The sequence below is a fragment of the Polypterus senegalus genome, chromosome 2 (assembly GCF_016835505.1).
Source record: "Polypterus senegalus isolate Bchr_013 chromosome 2, ASM1683550v1, whole genome shotgun sequence".
NCBI lineage: Eukaryota > Metazoa > Chordata > Cladistia > Polypteriformes > Polypteridae > Polypterus > Polypterus senegalus.
Window position 1 is genome coordinate 65,273,014 of NC_053155.1, and position 24,852 is coordinate 65,297,865.

General features: G+C 37.4%; 1 protein-coding gene across 8 annotated transcripts in view; it reads right to left on the reverse strand.

The window, feature by feature from the left end:
* Positions 1-24,852, reverse strand: part of LOC120522987 (cytoplasmic protein NCK2) — a 396,008-nt gene that overhangs the window by 82,580 nt on the left and 288,576 nt on the right. For 7 of the 8 annotated variants that reach the window (XM_039743870.1, XM_039743868.1, XM_039743866.1 and 4 more), the window contains one exon: positions 23,447-23,688. In XM_039743870.1, the coding sequence (XP_039599804.1) occupies positions 23,447-23,672 (226 nt within the window). In that variant the 5' untranslated portion in view covers positions 23,673-23,688. Of the gene's footprint in view, positions 1-22,682; positions 23,105-23,446; positions 23,689-24,852 lie in introns of those variants that run through there. The other variant, XM_039743872.1, reaches the window with a different exon arrangement.

The following is a 24,852-nucleotide window of genomic DNA, read 5'->3' on the forward strand; positions in this document are numbered from 1 at the left end:
CTTAAACAGAAGTTAAATGCATTTTGAATTATTTTTGAGGTGTAACATTGCCTGCTAATAGTGAACTTGTGAGTGTGTGTGTGTGTGTATGTGTGGTAGTGTGCAAATTACTTCAAAATAAATTATAAATTTTAGACATCGCAAATGTAACTCAACTTTTTTTAGGTAACTGAAACTTATTTTAAGAGAGTTTAAAATAAATTGTTCTACATTTTAGGATATTAGCAGTCCACTCTATGATAACTCAAATACGCTTTAGAATAAATCAAATTGTATTTGTATACATTTTAAGATTTCTGAATCCACTCTCTGTAAGTTTTCTTTTTCTTTATTGGGTCACAAGAATTTATTTTTAGTTTTAGATTGTATTTCTATATTTGAAAACTTTTAATAAACATCTTCCTATCTTTTAAAAATTTTTATCGTTTCAGACAGCAAACTCAAGCCATTAAAAAGACCTTACAAAGCCTGTTGTACAGTAGATCAGGTCGCATCCCTTGATCAAAGCTGCACTCGTCTCTCTGTTTGAGTTCTTGCACAGGGCCTCAAAGACACTTTTCAAAGACAAGCAGAAGAAGCTAAACCCATTCTCAGCCTGGGATCACACATTTCTTTTTAACCTCTCCCATCATCATCTCTAATGGCGACTTCTTCATACCTACTCTAAACTTTTATCCTTTCTTCTGCCCTTCCTATGCAGTATATGTTATCTGCTTTTTCACTTTCAGTTGCAAACCTGATTAAAGCTAAACAGCCAAAATGTGTTGTGTAGAATCTTTTCTTTTGAACATGAAAATAACCTTTAAACGTTATCTTACTTTCTTAAAATGTATTTAAAATCACATGAAATGCAATTTGAAATATCACAAAAACATTTTAAGATCTGTCAGTTGAAGCAGAAACTCATTTTAAGATCTCAGGAAATGAATGTGAAATTGAACATGTATTTTAGATATCTCAGTTGTGTGTCAATGTAAAAATATCTGAAATGCATTTTAAAATATTTTCAAATGAATTAAAAACATCCTAAAATAATGTGCAGTCCATTTTCAGATAACTTGAAATAATTTCCTTTTCCAGTTCGAGATATCTTAAAAACGACAAGAAGTCCCCTTGAAAACAGACAATTTTACAGAAGTCATTTAGAGATCAGCTGTTATGCATTTCAGTGTGCAAAACACACAGAGTTTTGTTACAGGATATTTCTAAACGCATTTGAAATATCTCAGTCTACAATCACACTACTACACTTTAAACAAAAATGATCTCCATCCACACTGGCATTTTCACATTGTTAATAAAAGTATCTCCACTGACAACAAAAATGCAGATGACGCACTTGTTCACCTACACTGAGCAGGCATGGAACCGTGGAAAAATCTTTGAAGAAATGGTAACACCGCTGGGCTGCAGATTTACCACAAAACTGTAGCGACCACTAAATTATTTGCCTTTTGCGCATATATACGGCATTCAAATTGTACCAAATGCTATTTAGATACATTAAGGTAAGCAACAAAGCAAGCACCATGGAAAGGAACTGTCTGCTATGTGGGAATAATATTTTTTTCCATGCAGTGTGACCAGTCAGGGAATTAAATGTTATAATGAGCAGAATCGAATTAGGGAAGCAATGGAAAGGTAATAAGCACTAACAAGTCAGAGTGTAATTAGAGTTTGTATTTTAAACGGACTGTGTTTTCATCTGTCCACATTGCAATGGTGAGTGGGCATTTCCAGAAGTACAGTTATGGCAAAAGTCTTCATTTTCGGTGGTTAAAAACTTCTGGGTAGTGATGGATGAAAGGTGAAAACGGAGACTAATGTCTGTGTGTTTAAATAAAAACATATTAGTGTGGGCACAGCTTAAGAAGGATCTGGATGAGACATTGGTGCAGCTTAGCTATTAGCGAATAAACAAGTCTGATGTGCAGAACGGTGGTCTCATGTTTGTCTTTTTTCTTATGTTATTATTTAGCATATACGGTACTTATTTGAACTCCAAATTAGTAATTAGGAGCTCCTCACAAGCTAAGACAAGCAGAACCCAAACTGGAATAAGATGACGGAATTAAAAGAAAAGCTGCAGGTATAGTTACAAGATTTTACAAATGTTTTAATCCTAAATATAAAAATGCAATGTTTATCATTATCTTAACACTGCTAACTGAAAACAATAGCTTCTGTGTTAATAGCACGGCTCTGCAACCAATTCTTGACGCATTTAAACAGCCACATAGAAATATCTGCAGGGCAGGGGAAAAATTCCTGCCTACAGCTTCTGAGCAATTTAGCTCAGGCGCAACACAAATGAAAGTAAACTGTCAGTCTAGTTGAATGTTTAAGATAACAGCTGGGAATTTGTGATTAAGTCATCAGGAAACTGAAAAGAATAACCTTGACTGCATAAGGTGTCTGCCTTCAGCATGAAATGCAAAGCTCTTCATTAATGAAGAAACTCAAGAATGTCTGCACCTTAGGAAAGCAATTAATATTCCAATAAACTTTTTCATTACACTGCACACGGCAGCTCAACCATTTTTTCTGAACCTTACAGATGACAGGATCTGCTATGCTAATGTTTCAGCTGTCATAAAATATAGGATAAAAAATGAATTTACATTTTTTGTAAGACAATTGGTGTCAAAGACTTGCAAGGGTGATGTATATTTAGCGGCACATTCTGGGTGCATACAGGGGTAGACTTTTAAAAGATGCCTGGATTTGAAGGTCTGTTATAATAAAATGCTCTGCACACACACTTCTGAGGTTAGGCTTGAAAATGTTTTGGTTTTAAACATTTTTCCATAAAAGTACACACTGGTGAGATTCTTCCAGTTTAAAATTTTGTACTTTTTAATTTTAAATTACCTTTAAGGTAGTTTGGTTTTCCCTAACCATCTGGGTAATGGCTTTATGGAGTTTGCAAAAAAAGAAAAAAAAAACACAAAGGTTTTCTCACTGGTAAATCTGTCTCTACCAGTTTCTCAAAGATGTAAAGGTAAACGTTGACTGGTGACTCCAAAATTGTCCAAGGTGTGTCCTGTAATGAACTGGCGTCCACTCCACAGATTTTTCCCACTTTGTGGCTAATGTTACTAGGTTAATCTCTGGCTCTTTGTGACCCTATCACTTAAATATGCAGGCTAACAAAATATACAGTTGGATTAAAACAGAAGGTATTTTAAATAAATACCTAACATATCACAACTGCTGGCTGAATATTAAATATGGTCTGTGATATATGGCACTGTGATATAAGTGCTCAAATCCAAGATTCAATTCCTAGGAGCTGTCAAGTAGAAACCTGAGCAATCATTACTTTAATTTCTATATATTTTTGCTGACAAAAATGGACCCCATGATAAGGATTTATATGTCTGTACATACTGACGGTGGAATTTCGTCTTAACTTTGCTTTCTAATACTGTATGTGTACCTGGAGATGCCTGAGCAGACATGCATTTAACTGATATTGACCTCATTTCTTACTAGCTTTTAAGGCAATGTCACCCTTTGGGCTTTCAGAGCTGATTCATTTTAAATGAGCCAGATGAATCCAAGCATATACTGTATCAGGAAAATTGGTTCTTTTTGACTTTCATATTACCAACAAAATTAATTTATATACAATACAAACTGTATATAATTAGCAGTTTATTAAATTATACACACGCTTATTGTATTATACACATATATGCATGTACACACCCAACACTAGTCAAAAGTAAAGCCCACCTTGAAGGATTCCATGCTTTAACCCAGTATGGTAATGGTAGTGGGCAGAGGATAGTGTGGTTAAAGCCCTAAGGTCAATGGAACTCCCCACATACAGCAAAGGTCCCACCACTACCATAATAGGTGGTACACACAATGTCACGGAAACAGATCTTTGTGTTACCACATGCAGTAGAATACTCTGTGAAGCGTTCTTCATGCCTGGTAAGTGTCACCATGCACCATTTCTGCAATGAATGGAGTTTGAGAAGGGTTGTGTAGTGGAATTTACAAAGCAGGATGCTCATTCTGCACTGCAGTGGTGTTGAGGATGAAAGGAAGAGGATGGTGCAAATCGCTGGAGACATGATTCTAGGCAGCTACCTACAAATGTATATCAAGGTCTCAGAAGCACATACCAGACCCACTGTTGCACGTAAAGTGTTCACTTGGACTATATGCAATTGTATTCTTGAAGCAGGACTGGTGAAACACATTTCCCCTGGCATAGCTGTTACTCACTGTCGCTACTGCCATGCACATCTGCAGTGGTGACCTGTATAGTTTAACTAGAGACAAGGCTAGCATAGCAGTCTTTCATCTCCGTGACGAAAGCAGATCCTGCCTGGGAATGAGTGATGGTTAAGCACATATCTGACAGACACCCATTAAGCAGCTAAGCCCCATCGTATATACACCTGTGAAATGCACGCCAGATGTAGGATGTCAAGCTGTGGGAAGCTATCAGCTATAGATGGGACATTGACCATCACTATCTATATCAAGGACTTTGTCCAGCCAGTCCTGATGCTGTCCCTGTTTCTGCGTGTCCCCCAACAAGAAAACTCCACATTCCACTTGTGTTCTACAGACTGTTCATTAACTCCATTGTCCACCACACTAACTGGACCTCTTTGTGAATGAGCATGTATGAAACTAGACAGGATGGCATGTCTGCCAGGCCAGCCCACTGGCAATGAACATCAACCTGTTGTGCCTACACATTGAAAGGGCATGGGCCAACAGGAGAACATTCATCATCTGTGTGACTGTTGGCATGATAGAGTGCAGGATTGTTTTGCAGCATGGAAAGGTTACGCCCAATGTCAACGTGAGTATGCAGTTTCCCTGTATCACCTCCCACCTGAATCCCAGCTCCACCCCCTCCGTCACCATATTTTACTACATACAATTACAGTCCTGGAAAGGAGTAAACTCAACCACTCTACTATAACAATTTAAGCTTATCAAACTTCCATTACCAAAACACCTTATTTAATTTCCATATGCAGAAAGTATAAATATCATATATTATGCTAATGTATTTCTGATATAGGCCTAATCTTCATTTTTATATACATTTCATCGCTTTCTCATAATAGTGAGACATTATACTATCATGGTGCACTCAGACTTTCTGTCATAGTAGTTTTTAAAATGAATTAAAATTTGGATGATAGTGTACAGGATCTTTATAAAAGAGATTTACTGTCAGATTTTTCAGGGCTGATAACTAAAAATATACTGGGCAGTTGACCAAGCGTTATTAAATGATCAGTATTATTATATACTTGAAAAATTCTCAAAACAAACACAAAATATAGAAGTCAGATTGTATTATTACTGCAATGCATTTCACTATCTACATAAATCATCACCACGACCTGGTTAAATAAGTTAATTTTCCAAATTCAACATCCAAAAGTTATATGTAATATTTCCATTTGCAAAGCTCTACACAAATTTTCCACGCTTGTTTCTTCGCTCATTTAACATTTTCACAACTACCTCTTGTTTCAAAAGCCAGTCCTTCATAAATGTTACAGAAACAGTTTTTTACACATTGAGTCGGAATTTCATTTAACAACCTCTACTGTTCAAATTTTTACAACCTTTTGATTCCCACTGTACCTCAGTAAGTTTCTACCTCAAAAAAAGAAGGCCGGAAGGTAACCGATTTTGACGATTAACAGACTGCACGGGACTCTTTGTGTTCATTATCCCTCTGTAATGACAGATATAAAAAAAACCTCTAGCAAATTCAAAGGTGCTAATATTTGATGCTTCAAACTAGAATGCATACAAAAATATTTTCTTCAGATTCAGCTTCACTTTTTTTTAAGTTTAATGGATTTTAAGGATTTCCATACAATGAATAAATTACAGATTAGTAACACCATACAGCATCTTACTCAAATTAGATCAGATACTCTAATCCTAACCCATAAAGTTTAATAATCTCATAAAAATTAATGGAAAGAAAGCTGCTGAGGATGTATCGTATATAATTAGATGCTGCAGGTCTTAACTAAATATGTTTATTAAATTAAAGACAACTTGCACATTAGTGTCTGATAACAAAGGTTTAATACCAAAGAGTTGGCTGTTCTAACTGTGGGTAGATGACTGGAGTAATTACTGCATTCCAAAAAACAAAAAAAAAATATCAGTTTGTTGGCCATAAATGTTGAGTATTAGTATATTCTGCATTATTGCTGTCCAGAACCACAAACAATGAGTGAAATGTTGTCTTTAATTTCACAATGAGCACATTTATATACAGTATACATTCAAAATATAAGGTGAGTAACCAAGTTAACACAGAAACCTGATTTCTTAAAAACCTCCATTTACATGCATAAGTCCGAGTCCACTTATAGAGATCACCCTTAACAACGTCAAGAAACTGCACAAAAAAGAAGTTAAACATTATCATTGGCTGCTGGAACCACCTTGGGGAATGGAAATCCCTTATTAAAACAGAGTTAGGGATAACATTGAGGTTTCAACTGAATATACCTGACTTCAGTCGAGCCTGATGATGAGCCATGTATTACAAATTCACAATGCAATTTTATGTAAATTATGAACTACAGTCACAATAAATCTCTGAAATTTACTTGGTACAACTAAAATGCAGTGAAGGATTTTATCAGTGTGGAAATGTACTAAATTGTACAAAAATGTGAACTTGACTGAATTGTTTATAATAAATAAGTTAATTATTTGAAATAAAAATGTCCGCTTTAAAAAGTTATCAATTAAGACACTTTCTTTCCCCAGTGCACTCTGCTCACAGCTCAGACTGCAAATTAAATCTGCACTGTGTCATATGCACAGACTGTGAATGAGAATGCTGTAAAAATTAACGTCTTTCTGATGACCTGTGAGAACTTAAAATCTTTCAAGTATATCTCAGTTGGTCACTGCACTGATGTTCTCCTCTGAAATGGAGATCATGTCAGGTAGTTACAAAGGAGGAGTATGTGAGAAGGAAGAGACAGTGAAAGGTTCTCCTGCCATCAGTCTGCACTGTACAGGATTCAGGACAGCAGAGATTGTGATTTAGCGTCACATGTTAGAGTTTCAATTCAATAGGCTTGGTGTCAGTTTTCACTTGCATGTGGATTTGTTAATATGTGGGAAGAGGTGTAGGAGAGTGACTGAGGAGTTTTTTATTTAACAATATTTTAGCATAAAATACGTTTTTGATGTTGTGAGCATGCGACTGGAAAACTGACATTAGGATTATGCAGCACCAACAATTTGAGATCTTTTTCCCCATGGATATTTTCATATTGTTTGCTGCTGTACAATGTTGACACCCCTCCAGCCCGGGCCCCATCAAAATCTATTGTGTCAAAAACTGTGCATCCCCTTAACTCACGTCAACTTCTTCAAGAATAAAAATACTTTTTGGCCTTCACTACAAACTGTGGTAAGTAACAGATACAAAAAAAAATTATCATTTGTGGGTGGAGTATTCCATTAAAATAGTCATATTCTAGGTGATAAGATTCTAATTGAGAATTCAACATTATCAGAGTAAGACTGCAATGTTCATCCAAGAATGGAGTGCTGACGGGACTTCCTCTGATTACCACAGCAGATTTTACCAGTACACACTAGCTAAGGCAATAAGTGATGACACAAGTCTTTCAGAGCAACAAGAAAGGCTGATAACTGTGAATGTAAATATGATTGGGTAACTGCACATAATTACTGTGCACTCTTGAATCCATGTGGATTATATTCACAACTCCCCAATTTCACAAAAATGCATTTTGTTTGACTTTTAAAGCACAAAACAAAAGTGGCAAACCGATAATTCTATAGAATAAGGTGACCCTTTACTGTCTGTGGATCTGCATTTAATATACTTCACTATAAGTAGTGTTAATCTCAAAATCTGTATCAACTTGAAAGTGACTATATAAAATCAATCTTAAAGTTAAAAATGCTCAAGACTTCTGCAGATTTCTGAAATCTGTGCAGTGTTTCAGTAAGCTAAGTATTCTAACCCTACCATGACCTGAGCTGGGATTGACAGTTGTAATGAGCCATGATTACACAGAGGTAACACAAAGAGCTCACAAGTTTCCGTCACTCAGCTATCAAAAAGATAAAAAATTGTGCATTCAAGAAAAGAATCTCATTTTACTGTCAACATAAAAACAACCTCTAGTTTAGGGAAAAAAAAATCTAAAATACAGTGTTACGATCATTTCTCCTTCATACTCCAGAAATATCAAGAGATTGTCTTTCCCTCGGTGTTAAGAGTTTCAGCTTCTTTTGTTTTTGTTCTTTATTTTGGCTTATAGAATTTCTTGTATTAGGAATTTGTTAGTTTTCGCATACCCCTTGGGGTCAGAGTGCAGGGTCAGCCATTCTACAGGGCCTTACTCAAGGGCCCAGAAGAGTAGGATCTCTTTTTGGCAGTGACAGGGATTCGAACCGGCAACCTTCTGGATACCAGCACAGATCCTTAGCCTCAGAGCCACCACTCCGCCCCTTGTCTGATTTTCTGTTTACTTTTTTCTCTTTGTTTTACTTTACCTTTCATTAAAAGGTTAGGAGTGAAGGGTTTGTTTTCCTGCTACTGTATGTTAAAGTGTGTTTTCCTCCAGGTTTCCTCCCACAGTCCAAAGATGCACATGTCAGTTTAGCTAAAGATTATAAACATGTCCTGCATGGGTTGGCCTCTCACCCACTGCTGCTGGGGCAGGCCCTGCCCTTCTAGTTTTCACTAATGAAAAAATTTGAATTAGAAAAAGTAAGGTTTGAAAGTGAACTGATGGTCTATATAAAGCATACAAATATCTACTTAATAGTATCGTCTTTGTGCACTGCACATTGTTTCAATATTTAATATACACTGTGACAAATAGGGGGTGCTGTCGTCCCCTTGAACCCTCAGATCAGACGCCAGACACCAGGTAAAAGTTCAAATATTAAATTTATTGCACAATAGTGTGCACAAAGCACCCTCCACTCCACTATAAATCAATACACAATTCTCAATAACAATAATCAATCTTCCACTCACCCAGATGCATTGTCCCCTGCCACCCGACTCAGCTTGCCAGTCTGGGATCTCCCATAGTCTTTTATAGTCCTTGACCCGGAAGTGTTTCTCTCTCTGTCTCTGTCCATGTGACTAGTAACACTTCCGGGTCAGATAAAAACTCCTTTTCATCAACCTGGAAGTACGTCATTTCTTCTATCCACGTGACTGGGACGTACTTCCGGGCTGTAAGGAAAGTAATCCTTGTTCCTCCCTGCGGCATCCTCTAGTGGCCCCCATGGTATCCAGCAGGGCTGTGGATAAAAACTCCATTGTCCAGGATTCCCTGCTGGCATGAGGGCACCTCCATGCTGCAGGGAGGGCTCCATCTGGCGACCTGGGGGTATTGGCTGGGATGAATGGCCGGCCATATATCACAACACGTTAACAGCTAAGATTTAACTGTAGAGGCCCAGTTATCTATGCTTTTAAAATTTCATGTTGATTGTGGTATTTAGAAACATCTGGCTGCACATTTTCTTCCTATAGATTACATTTTAACTAGCATTTTATCTGATATCAAATTCCCAAGGCCATGGTGGCTTTTAGAAAGTAAGTCAGAAATGAGCTGTGATGTCAGAACAGTATGCATTCTAAACTTTTTAATGATTATTATCTTTTTAGGTTTAATACTTGATCTAAATACACTAGTTAACTGGAGCACATACTGTATGCTGCATTTGTTCAGATGTTCAAAGTGTTGCCATCAAGTTTATTTACAACTTACACATACAAATAAACATTGTTTTGGTATAAATGTGACCATGAATCAAATGGTGGTTTTGTCACAATTGCTGTTGGCTTAACTGGCAACTCTGATTTATCATAAAGTGAAAGAGTATGTGGTGTTAGACTTCTTTACCAGCTATTTTTACTGGTAACATTCATTTACATAATACTAGCTGTTCCCCGCGGCTCTGCCTGCATAATAGTGAAACAGGACAAACTTTAAAAATCAATAAAGAAACAGGTATTGCTAGCTAAGCGGAGGCAAGGTACCCTCCAACACGTCAGGAGAGGTAGACTGACTTGAACGGAGGCTGGCACGTGAGTGTGGAGGGCCTGCCTGGCTCCCGACGTCACGCTTCCCCCTCCACTTGGCCCGCAGCCTCTGTCTCAGATTAGCACAAATAAAATAAATCGCTCCTGCAAGCGAACTATGATACTTAGCACAATGAAAGAAGTCACAAAATCAACGGGAATGTTCAAACAAATTATAGAAAAAAATCCCAATCTAAATCCGTTAAGTACAGACAGCGGACAGACAGACAGACGTTGGATTTTATACATATATAGAGATTAGCAAGTCAGAGGTAGTTGGCGGAGCATTCCCATGAAACTAGTTGCATAATGTAACATGTCCAATGACATGACTGCGACTCATTCCAATAAAATCAGACTGGTTTGATTTTCTCTTTAGTTGTAGGGGTGGGCTTGTGTACATGAGAGCCAACAACCAATGAATGGTCACCCAGAAGTAAAATACATACAATGCAGCGATGATGAATAAGGAACGTGGGCGGTATCAGATGTCATAAACAGAAGAGAAGCTTGTCTGTCTGAGGTTTCTTGTTTTTGTACTACAACAGAATGGAAAAAAGAAAAAAAAAGGGAAGAGATTGCAGCTGAACTTGTCATTGATGACAACCCTTCATACACGGCCGTCCTCTTCAGGCAGCGTACTACTGGCTGTGAGAAAAAGTGTTGAGCAGTAAATATGACAGGGGCAGTGATTTTCAGTCATTTAAACCAACACGCTCTGGGGACGAGATGAGCAACTACGGTCAACAAATATGACATACCCAATGACTACTTGCATCAACTCACGCAATGTGGCACCCGCTTTAGTTGTAACCTACTTTGAAACCAATGCTCCTGGGAAATGTTTTAGCTCTGTGACCGAGAATTGGAAAATCAAATAAGCAATAAGTAGTAGATGCTTACTTATGGGCAGCACAGTGGGTAGCACTGCTGCCTCGCAGTTAGGAGACCCGGGTTCGCTTCCTGGGTCCTCTCTGTGTGGAGTTTGCATGTTCTCCCCGTGTCTGTGTGGGTTTCCTCCGGGTGCTCCGGTTTCCTCCCACAGTCCAAAGTCATGCAGGTTAGGTGCATTGGCCATTCTAAATTGTCCCTAGTCTGTGCGTGTGTGTGTGTGCCCTGCAGTAAGCTGGCACCCTGCCCGGGGTTTGTTTCCTGCCTTGGACCCTGTGTTGGTAGGGACTGGCTCCAGATGGATGCTTACTTATAACGTAAAGGCACTTTTAAAACATTTGACAAACATACATGAGATAACTGCATAAAACTAAAGTTTATGCATTTGACCCAAACCCAACCGACTTGAATTAGGATTAAACATGAACATACAGAAAGCAGCTGTAACAGTTTCAGACACCATACTAACCACGTTAAGTAAGTCAGCTGATGAGAAGGAGTTTGTTTTCAATTGTATTTTAATATATCATCTGTGCAGTCTTAAAGATTACCCTCATTTCCTCCTTTCTTATAGCATTATGCATGTTGTCTTTCATCACAGAGCTCCATGCAGCTTGTTTATTAATTTGTAAGAAAGGCACCATTTTTACACCATCCTAGTTTTCACCGTAGGCCTGTTTTATTCATCTCTCACGTCTTTGCTTGCTTGCTGGTCAAGTCAGTGACACTGTAGTGGCATTTAACATTCAGCAGGTTCATTACATTAAGTCAAGCAGGTTTTCCTGTCTTTCTGTTCCATGAATGAGCTGTTGGAACAGTAAGAGGATCCATATGTACTGTAACTCTTCAAGGCTGAATGGCAGAACTGCTTTAGTAATAAATCTTTCAAAACATGTATCACTAAAGCAAAAGGGCTTTTCAAATTTCTAACCAGTAATGTTTTAGGCTGTCAGTATTTGGGGTATACAGGTCACCCACCTGGGAAGTGTACTTTGAAATAAGAAATAAAACACCTCCATGCTGCGGTAGGTGGGTTGTTCGTGACTATTAAGTTTTTCAGCTGAGGAAGCTTGAGAGGCTATTAGCTAATTATTTTTCTCTGTGAAAGTAGGCTTTGTTTCCCGTTGATGTGCAGCGGGAGTCTATTTCCATTCAAAAAATCTGCTTCAGTATGTAGGAATAGCAGATTTATTATTTGAAACTTGCCTCCCCCTCATTTTTTTGTATTTAACAGTAGCTATATTCAAGATTAGAAAAGCTTTTAAAGGACACACTTTTGATTGCAGTATGCATCATCCTTTTGGTCAATTAAATGTTACAGAATAAATTTTCAGGCGGTAAGATGATTGAACTAATTTCTTTTATGGATTAAATAGTCCTTGGCATGACCTTGGTTTATTTTAAAAGGAAAGAATAATAAACTTTAGTCAAAAAAAGCTGCACCGACAGTTGCACTGCATTTCAAATCCTGCGAGTACATGGAAGAAGTGGCAGCCAAGGCAATTTAACAGTGCACTGAAGTGTCATTCAACAGGTTTCCAGTTTGGCTTTGTTGTAATGCGATTAGCATAATTTAAATTTTACCATGTAACGTATTATGCCTAGCGCCAGAAAGCGGGAATGTTCTACATTAACATTCAATTTAATGGATCTCAACATTTTTTTAAACAGAGATTTTGAGCCAGGCCTATTTCAGGAACATGTTGATTATTATGTATGTAAATGTACTTTAAATCTTTCTGGAAATTGCCCAAAACTAGAATATGTTGGTGAAAAATATTTCAGATTTTTAACTCTTGTCTTGCAGCCATCAAAAAATTTAACAGACCACCCTGAACATAAATTATTGTGATTTAATGTCCTGGGGCTAAGACTAACAGGTAATGCAAAGTGGGAATGTTATTAGGGCGGCACAGTGGCGTAGTGGGTAGCGCTGCTGCCTCGCAGTTACGAGACTCGGATTCACTTCCCGGGTTCTCCCTGCGTCGAGTTTGCATGTTCTCCCCGTGTCTGCGTGGGTCTCCTCCGGGGGGCTCCAGTTTCCGCCCACAGTCCAAAGACATTCAGGTTAGGTTAGGTGTATTGGCGATTCTAAATTGTCCCTAGTGTGTGCTTGGTGTATGTTTGTGTGCCCTGCGGTGGGCTAGCACTCTGCCCGGGGTTTGTTTCCTGCCTTGCGCCCTGTGTTGGCTGGGAATGGCTCCAGCACACCCCCATGACCCTGTAGTTAGGATATAGCGGGTTGGATAATGGATGGATGGATGGATAGAGTGTTATTAGCAGGGTGGCATCAACGTTAAGAGACAAAAAATAATTCCAGGACACCAGGAGACAGTCAGCCCAGCACAGGAGGAGGAGGACGACTATAGGGGAAAGGAGTTTAGGAATTCCTGAGCCTGATGAGTAGCAGCCAGGAGGGTCTTTACAGATCCCTGCTACCCATTATGGTCAATAGACCACTGGAGTGTTGCTACAGTTGGATGTTGGAAAAAAGGGGGATTTCAATTACCCTTGGAATTTTAAATGCATCTCTATCTTTAAGTCACAATGTATACCCTGCAATGCACATAACTGTAAGTTCTATAAAGTATGGAAAGGTTGAACCATTTATGGCTTTTGTGTCAGAAAGGGGATGTGTAAAATCAGCTCTAACATTAACTGGAGGCCAGTGATTGATTTAAGAAGTGGAGATATAGTTGGACTTCTTAATTCTAGTTTCAGTCCTTGCTGTCATGTTTTGAATTAATTGTAAGTGAGCAGTTTGAACAGCCTGATGTAAAGTAGTGCAGCGGTCGGTTTTGCTCGAAACAAATGAATGAATGAGCTTTCCTAAATCCTGCAGCTTAAACAAAAAATGTGATACATTTCCTAACTTAGAGTAAGCAGAATTTAGAAAAATACAGAAATGTGAAATTGACATTAAAAACATAATTTTAATTTCAGATGGTTCCAGTCAAACTAAAATTCACTCTTTTTTTGATAAGAATACTCAATACTGCCCTACTATACATACAGATATCACCCACTAAAAGATTTTTTGCCTTTTCTGAATTTTAAACAAATAATAGCAATTCACATACTGTTTTACTTTACTAAAGCATGTTATGAGTGATATAACTGGACGTTTATATGGTTGATAAATAAAGATAAAGTATCATTAGCATGAAAATGGATGCTAATACTGTATTTCCAAATAATATCTTCTAATGCCAACAAATATAAAGAAATTAAAAAATGTCCCAGCATTGAACCCCAAAGGACAGCATTTCTACCTGCAGACAGAAATGACAGATTTCAGCAATATTTTGGGACAGATCTGATAAATAAACCAAAGAAGAAGACAGCATGCATGACAGGCCAGCTAAATTCTCAAGCCTCTGTAAACAGAACATTAAGTTCAAAGACATCAAAAACTGTACCGGAGCACATAAGGTTAATGACGATGGCAATCCCTGTGTCACTGTTTAAAGGGATGTGGCATCCTTTACTGGCCATCAGTGAAGAAATCTACTCATGTGGTGGCCATGTCAGCTTGCCCCTAACCATTCACCATAACCAATTACATCAGAAGTACTGCAGAGTTGGACTAAGTAGTTTGGACAAAGGCAAAGTCATCTTTAGTGGTGGGTCAAAAATTTCACCATGAGGGACCACCTCGTTCATGTTTAAGCTCAACTTTATTGTCACACATACAGAACAGAGTGAAATTCTAACTTGCATGACGAGCATGCAACATGTTAGGATCGATGTTGGAAAAAAAAGGGGGGATGTGCTGCCCATACCAAACATGTTTAAAATAATTCAACCATAAAAATTTGAATAAAAACAATTCTAAATAAATGAAATAAACACTGGAGTCCTACCAAAACTGTACCACTCTCTCTGATGTCATGGTCAAGATGTAAAGAAGTCTGCTCTGCTTTTGTACACACAATGAAACAACCCAAGCCACTGTACAGTCTCAGACACCACACCGCCAGTACAATTGTTGCCACGCTGTGAGACACTGTTGCTCTCAATAGCTGCTTGTCAAAGTGGCTTGGTAGCAGCAGCCTGAAAGTGCAACAATACAAGGAGGAGATCCTCCCACCTATTTTTTTTTTTTTTTACCTTTTGAGATGTTTTGAATACCTACAAAACGAAATGACAAAGCCTTAGTGTACTGAACATGATGGCCATTTCTTGGGCTTGATGGGAGCACAGTCACACTTCACACCTTCTATCAACATCTGCCTCCCAGCCAGAGCAGCTGTACTTTCTAGGTCATAGGACACCAGTTTATTATCACGTCATGACACACAGCATCTTATACCACCGGCCAAACAGGTTTAGCTGAGAGTCGAATGCATTTTAGACCAAATGACAATTTCTCTCCAATAATTTGTTACATGGTCTTAATTATACTGTGACCATTGCTTCTAAGGAAAACTACTTTTTTGTCACTGAGTGTTATGCAACGATTCCAGAATTTTTTTTTTTTATTTAATAATAATGCTTCACTATAAACAAAAGGAGTCATTTATACGAGGGATATCCAGAAAAAAAGGTTACAAGTGCCCTGGAGGGTGCAGGGAATTTTTTTTTTCGAAGGTTGGTATACCTGCGTGTAGGGAGGGTCCTAAAATAAGCCCAGGACCGCGTCAGTCAGTTGTGAAATGTCATCACAGCAAGTGAGTTCGTCAACCTCTGCTGAGGCTGTTTGCTCCACCTACCGCCGATGCAAGATTCGTTCGGTCATCAAGTTCCTCACTTTGCGTCGCAAATCCGCGGCTGACATCCATCGTCAGCTTGTGGAAACTTATGGACCTAAGGTAATGTCACGTCAGCATGTTTACAAGTGGGTTAGGTCGTTCAAAGAAGGTCGCACTGACATTCATGACGAAGAAAGTAGTGGGAGGCTGTCTCTCGTTTCAGAAGCAAGTTGATGAAAAAATTCGCAGTGATCGTCGTGTGACGATTGACACCCTTCATGAAATGTTCCCACACATCTCACGAAGTCTCATGGATGAAACTGTCTCAGAAAAACTTGATTACAGGAAGAGCTGAGTGCAAGATGGGTGCCAAAATGGTTGACTCCAGAACATCGGCAAAATCGTGTTTTGGCTGCATGTGACATTTCTTCAGCGTTATGAAATCGAGGGTGAGGCTTTCCTTAACTCTATTGTGACTGGAGACGAAACTTGGGTATGTCACTATACTCCTGAGTCCAAAAGGCAGTCCCAACAATGGCGCCATACCCATTCCCCATCAGCCAAAAAATTCAAAGTTCAGTTTTCAGAGCGGAAGATTACGGCATCTGTCTTTTGGGACAGAAAAGGGGTTTTGTTGGTGGATTTCATGGCCAAAGAGACCACCATCAATGCTGAAACATATTGTGAGACCCTAAAAAAATTGAAAAAAAAGATTAAAGACAAAAGGAGGGGAATGCTGACTCGTGGTGTGTCCCTCCTTCACGACAACGCCAGACCCCATACCACTCGTGTGACTCAGGACCTGCTTGTGTCCTTTGGAAGGGATATTGTTACCCACCCACACTATTCCCTGGACCTTGCACCCTCAGATTTTCACCTTTTCACCAAACAAAGAATTCTTGGGTGGGAAATGTTTTTCCAACGATGAGGAGGTGAAGGAGACCGTGGAGAAGTGGCTTTCGGGGTGGGGCGGAGCGTATTCGACGAGGGTATAAATAAGCTGGTGCCCAGGCTGAAGAAGTGCATCGAAGTTGACGGCAATTATGTTGAGAAATAAACACATATTTTGGAACATACCCTGTAAATTTGGTTGAAATATATTCATTTTTCGATTTTTAACAGCTGTTGTAACCTTTTTTTCTGGATATCCCTCGTAGTTGTTTCTTTTTTATTTCTTCTTTACACTTATTTTTAACCTTCTTTTTAGAGGTCTTTGCTTAAGGCATGTTATAAAAAGCAACAAATAAAAGAGAAAAAAAACCCAAACACTACAGGAGGAGGTTCATCAACAGAATTCGGTGTTGTTAATAGATCACCAAAATCAGAACTCTTTGCTCACATCGCATCCGCTTTAAACAAATGTAAAGATGTTGCCAGAAGTTTTGGTGTCAAGCATACATTTTTTATATTATAATGCTGATATTAACCTCCAATCAAGCTGTACCAGAAGTGTCTTTTTAAGGTTAAAGACACACTTAAATATAATAGCTGCTGGAGCTCTTTCATAGCAGTAATCAAATTCAGCTTCTGTTCATCTTGAGCTTTGTTTCTTCAGTGCTGCTTTGGACAAGAGACACCTTGGTGCCCTTCTGCAATAACAGAGATAAAACATAACATAGTACAATATCATGTTCTCAAACCTGCTTAATCTAATTCACGATCATGGGGTCCAGAGCCCACCCTAGCAACACTGGGTGTAAGGAAGGAAACAATCCTGGGTAAGGCAGCAGGTCTATCGCTGGCTTTACTCACACACGCACACACACAAATCCCACTGATACAGAGCCAACCCACCTTAATCAAAGGATAAGAGTCTGTTTGTCTTCCCAGATGCTAGGTCATTCCCAAAGATGGCGTATCAAAACACTTCTAGTTATAAAAATGCATTACATTTCTCATTCCAACAGATGCCATATCACAAACCTTAACACTTCTTTTTTACAAATCCCATATCAAATGGCAAATAACAGAGACATTTGCAAGGCATGGTGCACTGCAAGCGTTAATACTGAGGTTTGGTTTGAACCCATGTTAAATTTGCATCACAGATAGTTTGGAATAAACAACTCTATCTGCATCGTTAAGGGATGAACACTAATATGAAGAGCAAAGCAGATTTTCTTGTTTTAAATTCAATGAATTGTAACCTCAGATCCTCAAATGAGTGTCTCCTTAGAATTCCAAGAACAAAGCTTAAAAGAAGTGGTGAGGCGGCCTTCTGCTGCTATGCACCTAAAATCTGGAATAGCCTGCCAATAGGAATTCGCCAGGCTAATACAGTAGAGCAATTTAAAACACTGCTGAAAACACATTACTTTAACATGGCCTTTCTATAACTTCAATTTAATTTAATTTAACTTAATCCTGATACTCTATATGTTCAATTTCCTCATAATAACTACTCATGGTGGCTCTAAAATCCGTACTGACCCCTACTCTCTTTTCTGTTTCTTTTTCCGGTTTCTTTGTGGTGGTGGCCTGCGCCACCTCCACCTACTCAAAGCTTCATGATGCTCCAACAATGATGGACGGATTAAAAGGAAGAAGTCTACGTGACCATCATCTTCATCAAGCCCTTCCGTGAGAACCCTAAATCCAAGGAGGACTGTTTTCATTTATGTTAGGTAGAATGCCCAGAGGGGACTGGGCGGTCTCATGGTCTGGAATCCCTACAGATTTTATTTTTTCTCCAGCCGTCTGGAGTTTTTTTGTTTTTTCTGTCCCCCCTGGCCATTGAACCTTACTCTTATTCTATGTTAATTAATGTTGACTTATTTTATTTTCTTACTGTGTCTTTTATTTTTCTATTCTTTATTATGTAAAGCACTTTGAGCTACTGTTTGTATGAAAATGTGCTATATAAATAAATGTTGTTGTTGTTGTTCAGCACTCTTAAGTTAGACTTCTTCATATAATCCTCCAGTTGTTCCATTTCGGCTTCATTTTTGTTGATGGATGTACCACACATTTATTTGCACTTTTATTGTTCTCTTAATTCACCAATGACTGAAATCACCTTCCTGCTAAACCAATGAATTTGTTTGTTGAATTGTTCCAGCATTCTGCACCGATTGTTAATCATCCATTAAATATGTAATGACTGTCAGCATTTATCAATTTGCGTCCATATTGACTGTACCATCCTCTTGGATTTGCTTCTTCATTTTTTGGTTACTGAAAATGTTACAAGAGAAGCAGCACCAAAAAGATATCTAAACTGCTTGCTAGAGAACTTCTTAAGACTCTTAACAACATTAGTATATTGGGTGTTATGTAAGATACTGAAAGAGGAGCAAGTGTGATAAGCCTAGCTTAAAGAAATGTAACTGTCTCTAAGTCAATTAATTTCCTAATATTTGTATTTTGCATTTTTATATTTTTGAGTGTATCTCTTTGTCATTGGAGATATAGAGTAAAATAAGTACAAGGAATGAGTATTTAAAATGTGCTGTACAACTCTCAGTACTTCAACACAAGACAAGCAGCACAAGGACCTTTTCTAAGATTCTCCTATTGCATATCTCTAAAACTCACTGTTTATTCAATCATATAATCATATCCCTAAAAATATATTAAAAAGAAATAAACCATATTTTATAAAATCCTATTATTAAGTTAAACCTATCACCTTCTACTTTAAGATTAACTCATTAACCAGCAGACCAGAGATTGTGTCTGCTAAGGAAACAGCGTGTGTCCTGCGAGCTCACCAGACTGATGGTAATTAAACACTACATCTGAGTAGCAGTACTATACGTACAAAACTAGCTATTAATCCCACAGCTTTATTATGTTCAACAGGCTTTTAATTATTTCAGCTATCAATTCTTGACATTGTATTTTAATATAAAGTTTAATTCTTGCTTGAATTAGTACTTGAATTAGAATGAAATGTCTTGTGCTTGACATAATTAAAATACTGATTTCTTATGAATAGATTACGGTATTCATACATTATTATTATTATTATTTTTTACCATTTTCTTGTTTGTGTGTGCGTGTTTGTTTTTATTCCATTATATATATACGTATAAAAAAAAGATTGCATATATCGTTTAGGTAGCTCATGTCTCCTCCAGCAGTATCGACAGACACCATCCCTGGAGAGGACACTTCACTGTCAAAGGGCAAACTCACAAAAGCAAGACAATGAAGCAGCCACAACACTGAAAGCATCACTCGCTTCATAAATAATATCTTGCCTCAGATCAGCTCTCAGGCCATCTATGACCATTCATCCAGCTCATCATCATCTACTTGTAATCAGATTTCAGATATGATAAACAAATAAAACCAATAAATGTCTTACCTAACATCTTATCTATAATGCACTAAAGACTTTTCATGTATAAATTAACTCACAGGCTGAAAATCCTGCAAGGAAAATAATCACAGTTCGAAAATACAAACACCTTCGAAAAACTTGCCTGAAGGAATCCATCCGTTGATCTGCTTAATGCCATCCCATCATATTGAGCATATCTTATTGGTTGGTATGGCAGCATCAATCATCAATATATTTATTCGTTTATTTAGTTTTTATAGTATGGTGCTGAAGGAGAAATTTAGGATTCTGAAACATCTTGGTCCTTGAATTTTAGCCGAATTATTGCAGATATAAAATAAGATGACATCAGGCTGTTTTTGAGATGGATTCCTACAGGCAGACTTTTTGTTCAGTCCATGTTTAAGCCGAGCATCTGGGTTCAGTTTCATTTTCACAGTCTTATAGGAAAGAAAAGACTCATTATGAACATGTAATTTGCCAAGAATGGTGACATTAATATATCAATCACCCCTTGACCAGTTTCCCCAATGCCAGCTGAGAAGTCAATTTACAATGAATTTAAAATTTATAAGCTGATGTACTCAAGAAGGAAGAAGATTCAGCTGATATCGCTCAATGCATTCTGCTGCAATTTTTGCAAGCTGCCGTGGACACTTGGTTTTTTACTGTCCTCTTACACCAAGGTTAATTTCTATGTGAAGTATAAATAATGGGGGAAAAAAGCTATGCAAGCAAAAAAAAAATGTAATGTTTATAATGAAAAACTCATGGCATGCAAGACTTTGAAGAATGTTTCATCCTTCATGTCCTACCAAGATGGAGAAACAAGCAGGCCATGAATAAGCAAGGAAAAGTACCAGAAGATGAAAGAGAAAATGCCAAAATCCAAGACAAGTTCAGAATAAAAAACAAAGGCCGATGATTGCTTCACCTAAAGTCAATACATAAAGTAAAATGTATTTTCCAAATATCCATAAGCTTTGGACACTGACTTTAGCATGCTGCCATCTTATATAACCTACGCGTCTCTGATGTCAAACACTGTGACAGAGAATCAACTATGAGTCACCCAGAGCTAAATTAGATGAATGTACCATAAAGCTTAGTATTCCTAATCTTACAGTGGAGACTGCTGATAACTTAATATCTGTTTCTACAACTTAAAAACATTTAAGTGACTTGAATAGAGTGAAGAGTTTTTCTTATTAGGTGCAATCATCTGACACATTTCTGATTATAAGGATAAGGCATCAACTTCAAACAAATAGAAAAGCAATAATGAATATTTTTTCACTGTTATTACATTTCTAAGCTGTCACTTGTCTAAATAATGAAAAACACCTGATGAGACAAAGAAAGTGCCAAATTGCATCTGTGATGAATATTTTACATAAAACGTCCCCCAAGCGTTTCACATTTACTTTGACTGCCCTGCTTGACATATTGTCTTTGGTTGTGGTTTGTAATTTGTGATAGAAGATTGACATAACTAAAGTGTTGCTTCCTATGTATTTGCCATGCTATGGTCTGTATAGGCATTAAACTCTTTTTCATGTACAGAGTACTTTAGGTGGGATGGCGGGGGGGTTTGTTACATTGATTGTTAATTATTGAACTATCGATTTTCATTGTTATGCTTTTCTTGAAGGAAAATTTGATTGCATAAAGGAAGGTTAGTTTAATATCTACATTTTTTTACTTCTAAATGTTACTTTACCTTTGTATTGTGTTTTGTTTTTTTGGAAATGATCATTTTCAACAAACTGTTTTTCTTAGCAGACACAATCAGATTTGCACATTGCCTTACAAAATATTCAGTCTATATTCTCATCAATTCTAACATATTCACAAAGACCAGCAGTAACAGTTAGCCAAAAACAAGCGCGCCCACTGGTATATTTAGGTCAATTCAGAATATTTACTATTAACTCAATGTGCACATCTTTAGAATGTGGGAGTAAATCCTGAGTGCCTGAAGGAAAAGAAACATACAGACAAAGAAAGTACATGAGAAACCACATGGGCACTGCTTGGGCTGAGATTCAAATGAAAGACTCTGGAGCTCTGAGAAAGCATTGCTTACCACTTTAAATAACACAATAAAGTTAAACAAAACACTATTAAAATTTACAGGACAATTAAGAAGAAAGTTATTTTTCTCCATAACATGATAAATGAGTATCATTCTTACAAAACTGTTCAAAGAGCACATCAGCCATATTCTCACTTTTTCTGCAAACCAACCTGGTGCATTTTAATACCATTTCACAGATACAGCACTTCAAGCGATTGTATGCAATCCTGCTCATTCCCGTAACCTATCCCTCAACTCAACCTCACATGAGTAAATCCAGCATTACTAGACACTCACGTTACATGGCACAGCAAACTGGTGCACTCAAACCTTTTAAAGAATTAACTATGGTGCAGGGAAAACTTGCATATTTCATCCACATTTTATTTCAAGCATCACAGGATTTTATGCATTATTTATAAGGCTGGAAAGTTTTTGAAATTGTGTTAGGAACACCTAACATTTTGGCGAATTCCACAAGGTAATTGTAAGAATGTATTGTAAAAGTCTAATAGAGGAACTGAAATTGAGACCAGGCAAATTTTGTTAACTGGACAAACATTTTCAGATGGAAACTAAAGTAAAGTTTCACTTTACCACTCTAACTATAGTAATCAAAAAGAAGTTTAAACTTACTTCTGTAGACTCCTAGTGGCAATAGATTCATCTTCTCTTAAAACGAGCTCATGGTGTATTTAGTTTACACAGTATTGCAGTCAGTAGACAGAATGCGGTTTTACTTCGGAAGATAAGGCGGTTCAACTGGGTCTGTGTTCTGTGCCCAGCAAGTGAAGATGTATACAAAATAGACAGGCTTTTTTTTTTTTTTAAGTACATGTTAAACTCTTACTGCAGCCCTTGGCATGACAGTACATGTTGCCACCTTGAAAATAACATCAGCACTTTATTGCTCCCACATTCAGTAACTTTTAATTGGTGGTGCCACACAGCAAAAACGAGTAATAAAAAGTGCCATTGAGTGCAAGCACCAAGCAAGAGAAACTCTTTAAATGCTTCATAAATTATATTATGTTTTTCTTTATCGTGTAAATGAAAAAAATGTTGTCATCTTTGAGTTGTTTTGCAGATATCTGAAGAAGGAATATAAAGAAAAAAACAAGATCTTCAGCAACCACCACATCGGCATTGGCTAAAGCAGGAACAAGTTTAGGTTTGGTTTAAATTTTAAACATAGACATACTACTGATTTTTATTTTCAGGACGTTAAAAAAATACACTATTTATAATAAAATATATGACAAACACAAGTATGTAATGCAAAGATAATGTTAATTACTGTTTGAAACAGGAACAAAAATGTATTTAGATTATAGTAATAGCATAACAAAAGACAGAAGCCAAAATATTTGCTAATACACTTCACAATATATTTCACTTACCTAATGTGTCTTTAAGATTTTTTACAAGGGATCCTTTCTTCAGGCTGTTCTTTCTTTCCACATAGTTAGATGGCACATATCCGGTCTTGTTAGAGGCATTTCTTACCCTCCACCATGTCTTTGAGTCGTCAAGGAGCCAGAGTCGTTCATTTTTCTTTATGTCAAGTTCTTGGTCCTGTTGTGCTGTATAATCCCACTTGGCTATAACAATAACCTCTTCTGTCATTTTTCATGGAGTCCTTCTACAAAAGAAAAAACATGGCCGAGGTCACTAAAACAGCAGGAAATAATATATTGCAAATGTTTAAAGTGCGCTTTCTGTAGGTGTTAATTATAGAAGCTGAGCTGTAACCATCTCCATGATAAATTATCATTAAACTGACCCTTAATTCAACACGCTAATGGAGAATCTTGTATCAAACCTTGTGGGACACAAAGATATCTGGCTTTCTCACTATATTCAGAACGAGGATGAACCTTTAAATTCGGCTAATAGCAATCATATATATAAAAAAAGGCAAATCTGTCGTAACAGGTGATTTATAATGTCTCAGAATTCAACTCACTGACTGAAAAGATGCTAACTGGTTCACTTGAAGTGAAGTTTTATAATACAAATTTAAACAATAAAAAAAAAAAAAGCATACTAATAAGTTTCGAAAGAATAAAGCAGAGCTCTAAATTCTATAGTACATAGTGCTGCTGGGTAGGCTCAGTCTCGATTTAAATAACAGTGTGTGTGTGGAACTGTAAAATAACATTCTCAGATCTGATTAGTCCAATTCAGAATAGCAACTAATGGCAGATGACCCCAGTCCATCAGAGGACTCAGACAAGAATACGCTCACAATAAGCCAGTTTACATTTGCCAAGTTACTTAGACACGGACATGTAATGAAAATACCGAGCAAAAACTTCAAATGGACACAGGAAGAACATGCAAATCACATACAGACATCATCCACGAGTCGGATGGTGGATATGACCACGATACCCTTATTTAATACATATATGCATACATACAATTCCACCAATGTTCAAAGGGTAGCAATCATTTAAAATAGTTTTGTTTAGATAGAAATTGGTACCTTTTTTTACTAAGATACCATTAAATTGATTTAAAAATATAGACAAGGCATTACTAGTGTTAATAATGGCTATTCATTTATTTTTCACATTTCAGCAGCAAGTCTTTCAGTGTGCTAATGGTAAACTCCCTTAGCTTATCCTAAATCATAGTCATAAATAATCAAGTCATATATTAATGCTAAGTTTTTATTAGAAAAACCTTTGTAATTGCATTAGCACCACCGAAACCCATTATTCTCTTCGATAAAACAAGTACAAGTGGGTTGCATGGTACTGGAATTCCTAATGTTCAGTTTTTGGGTGAAAAAATTGCCAAA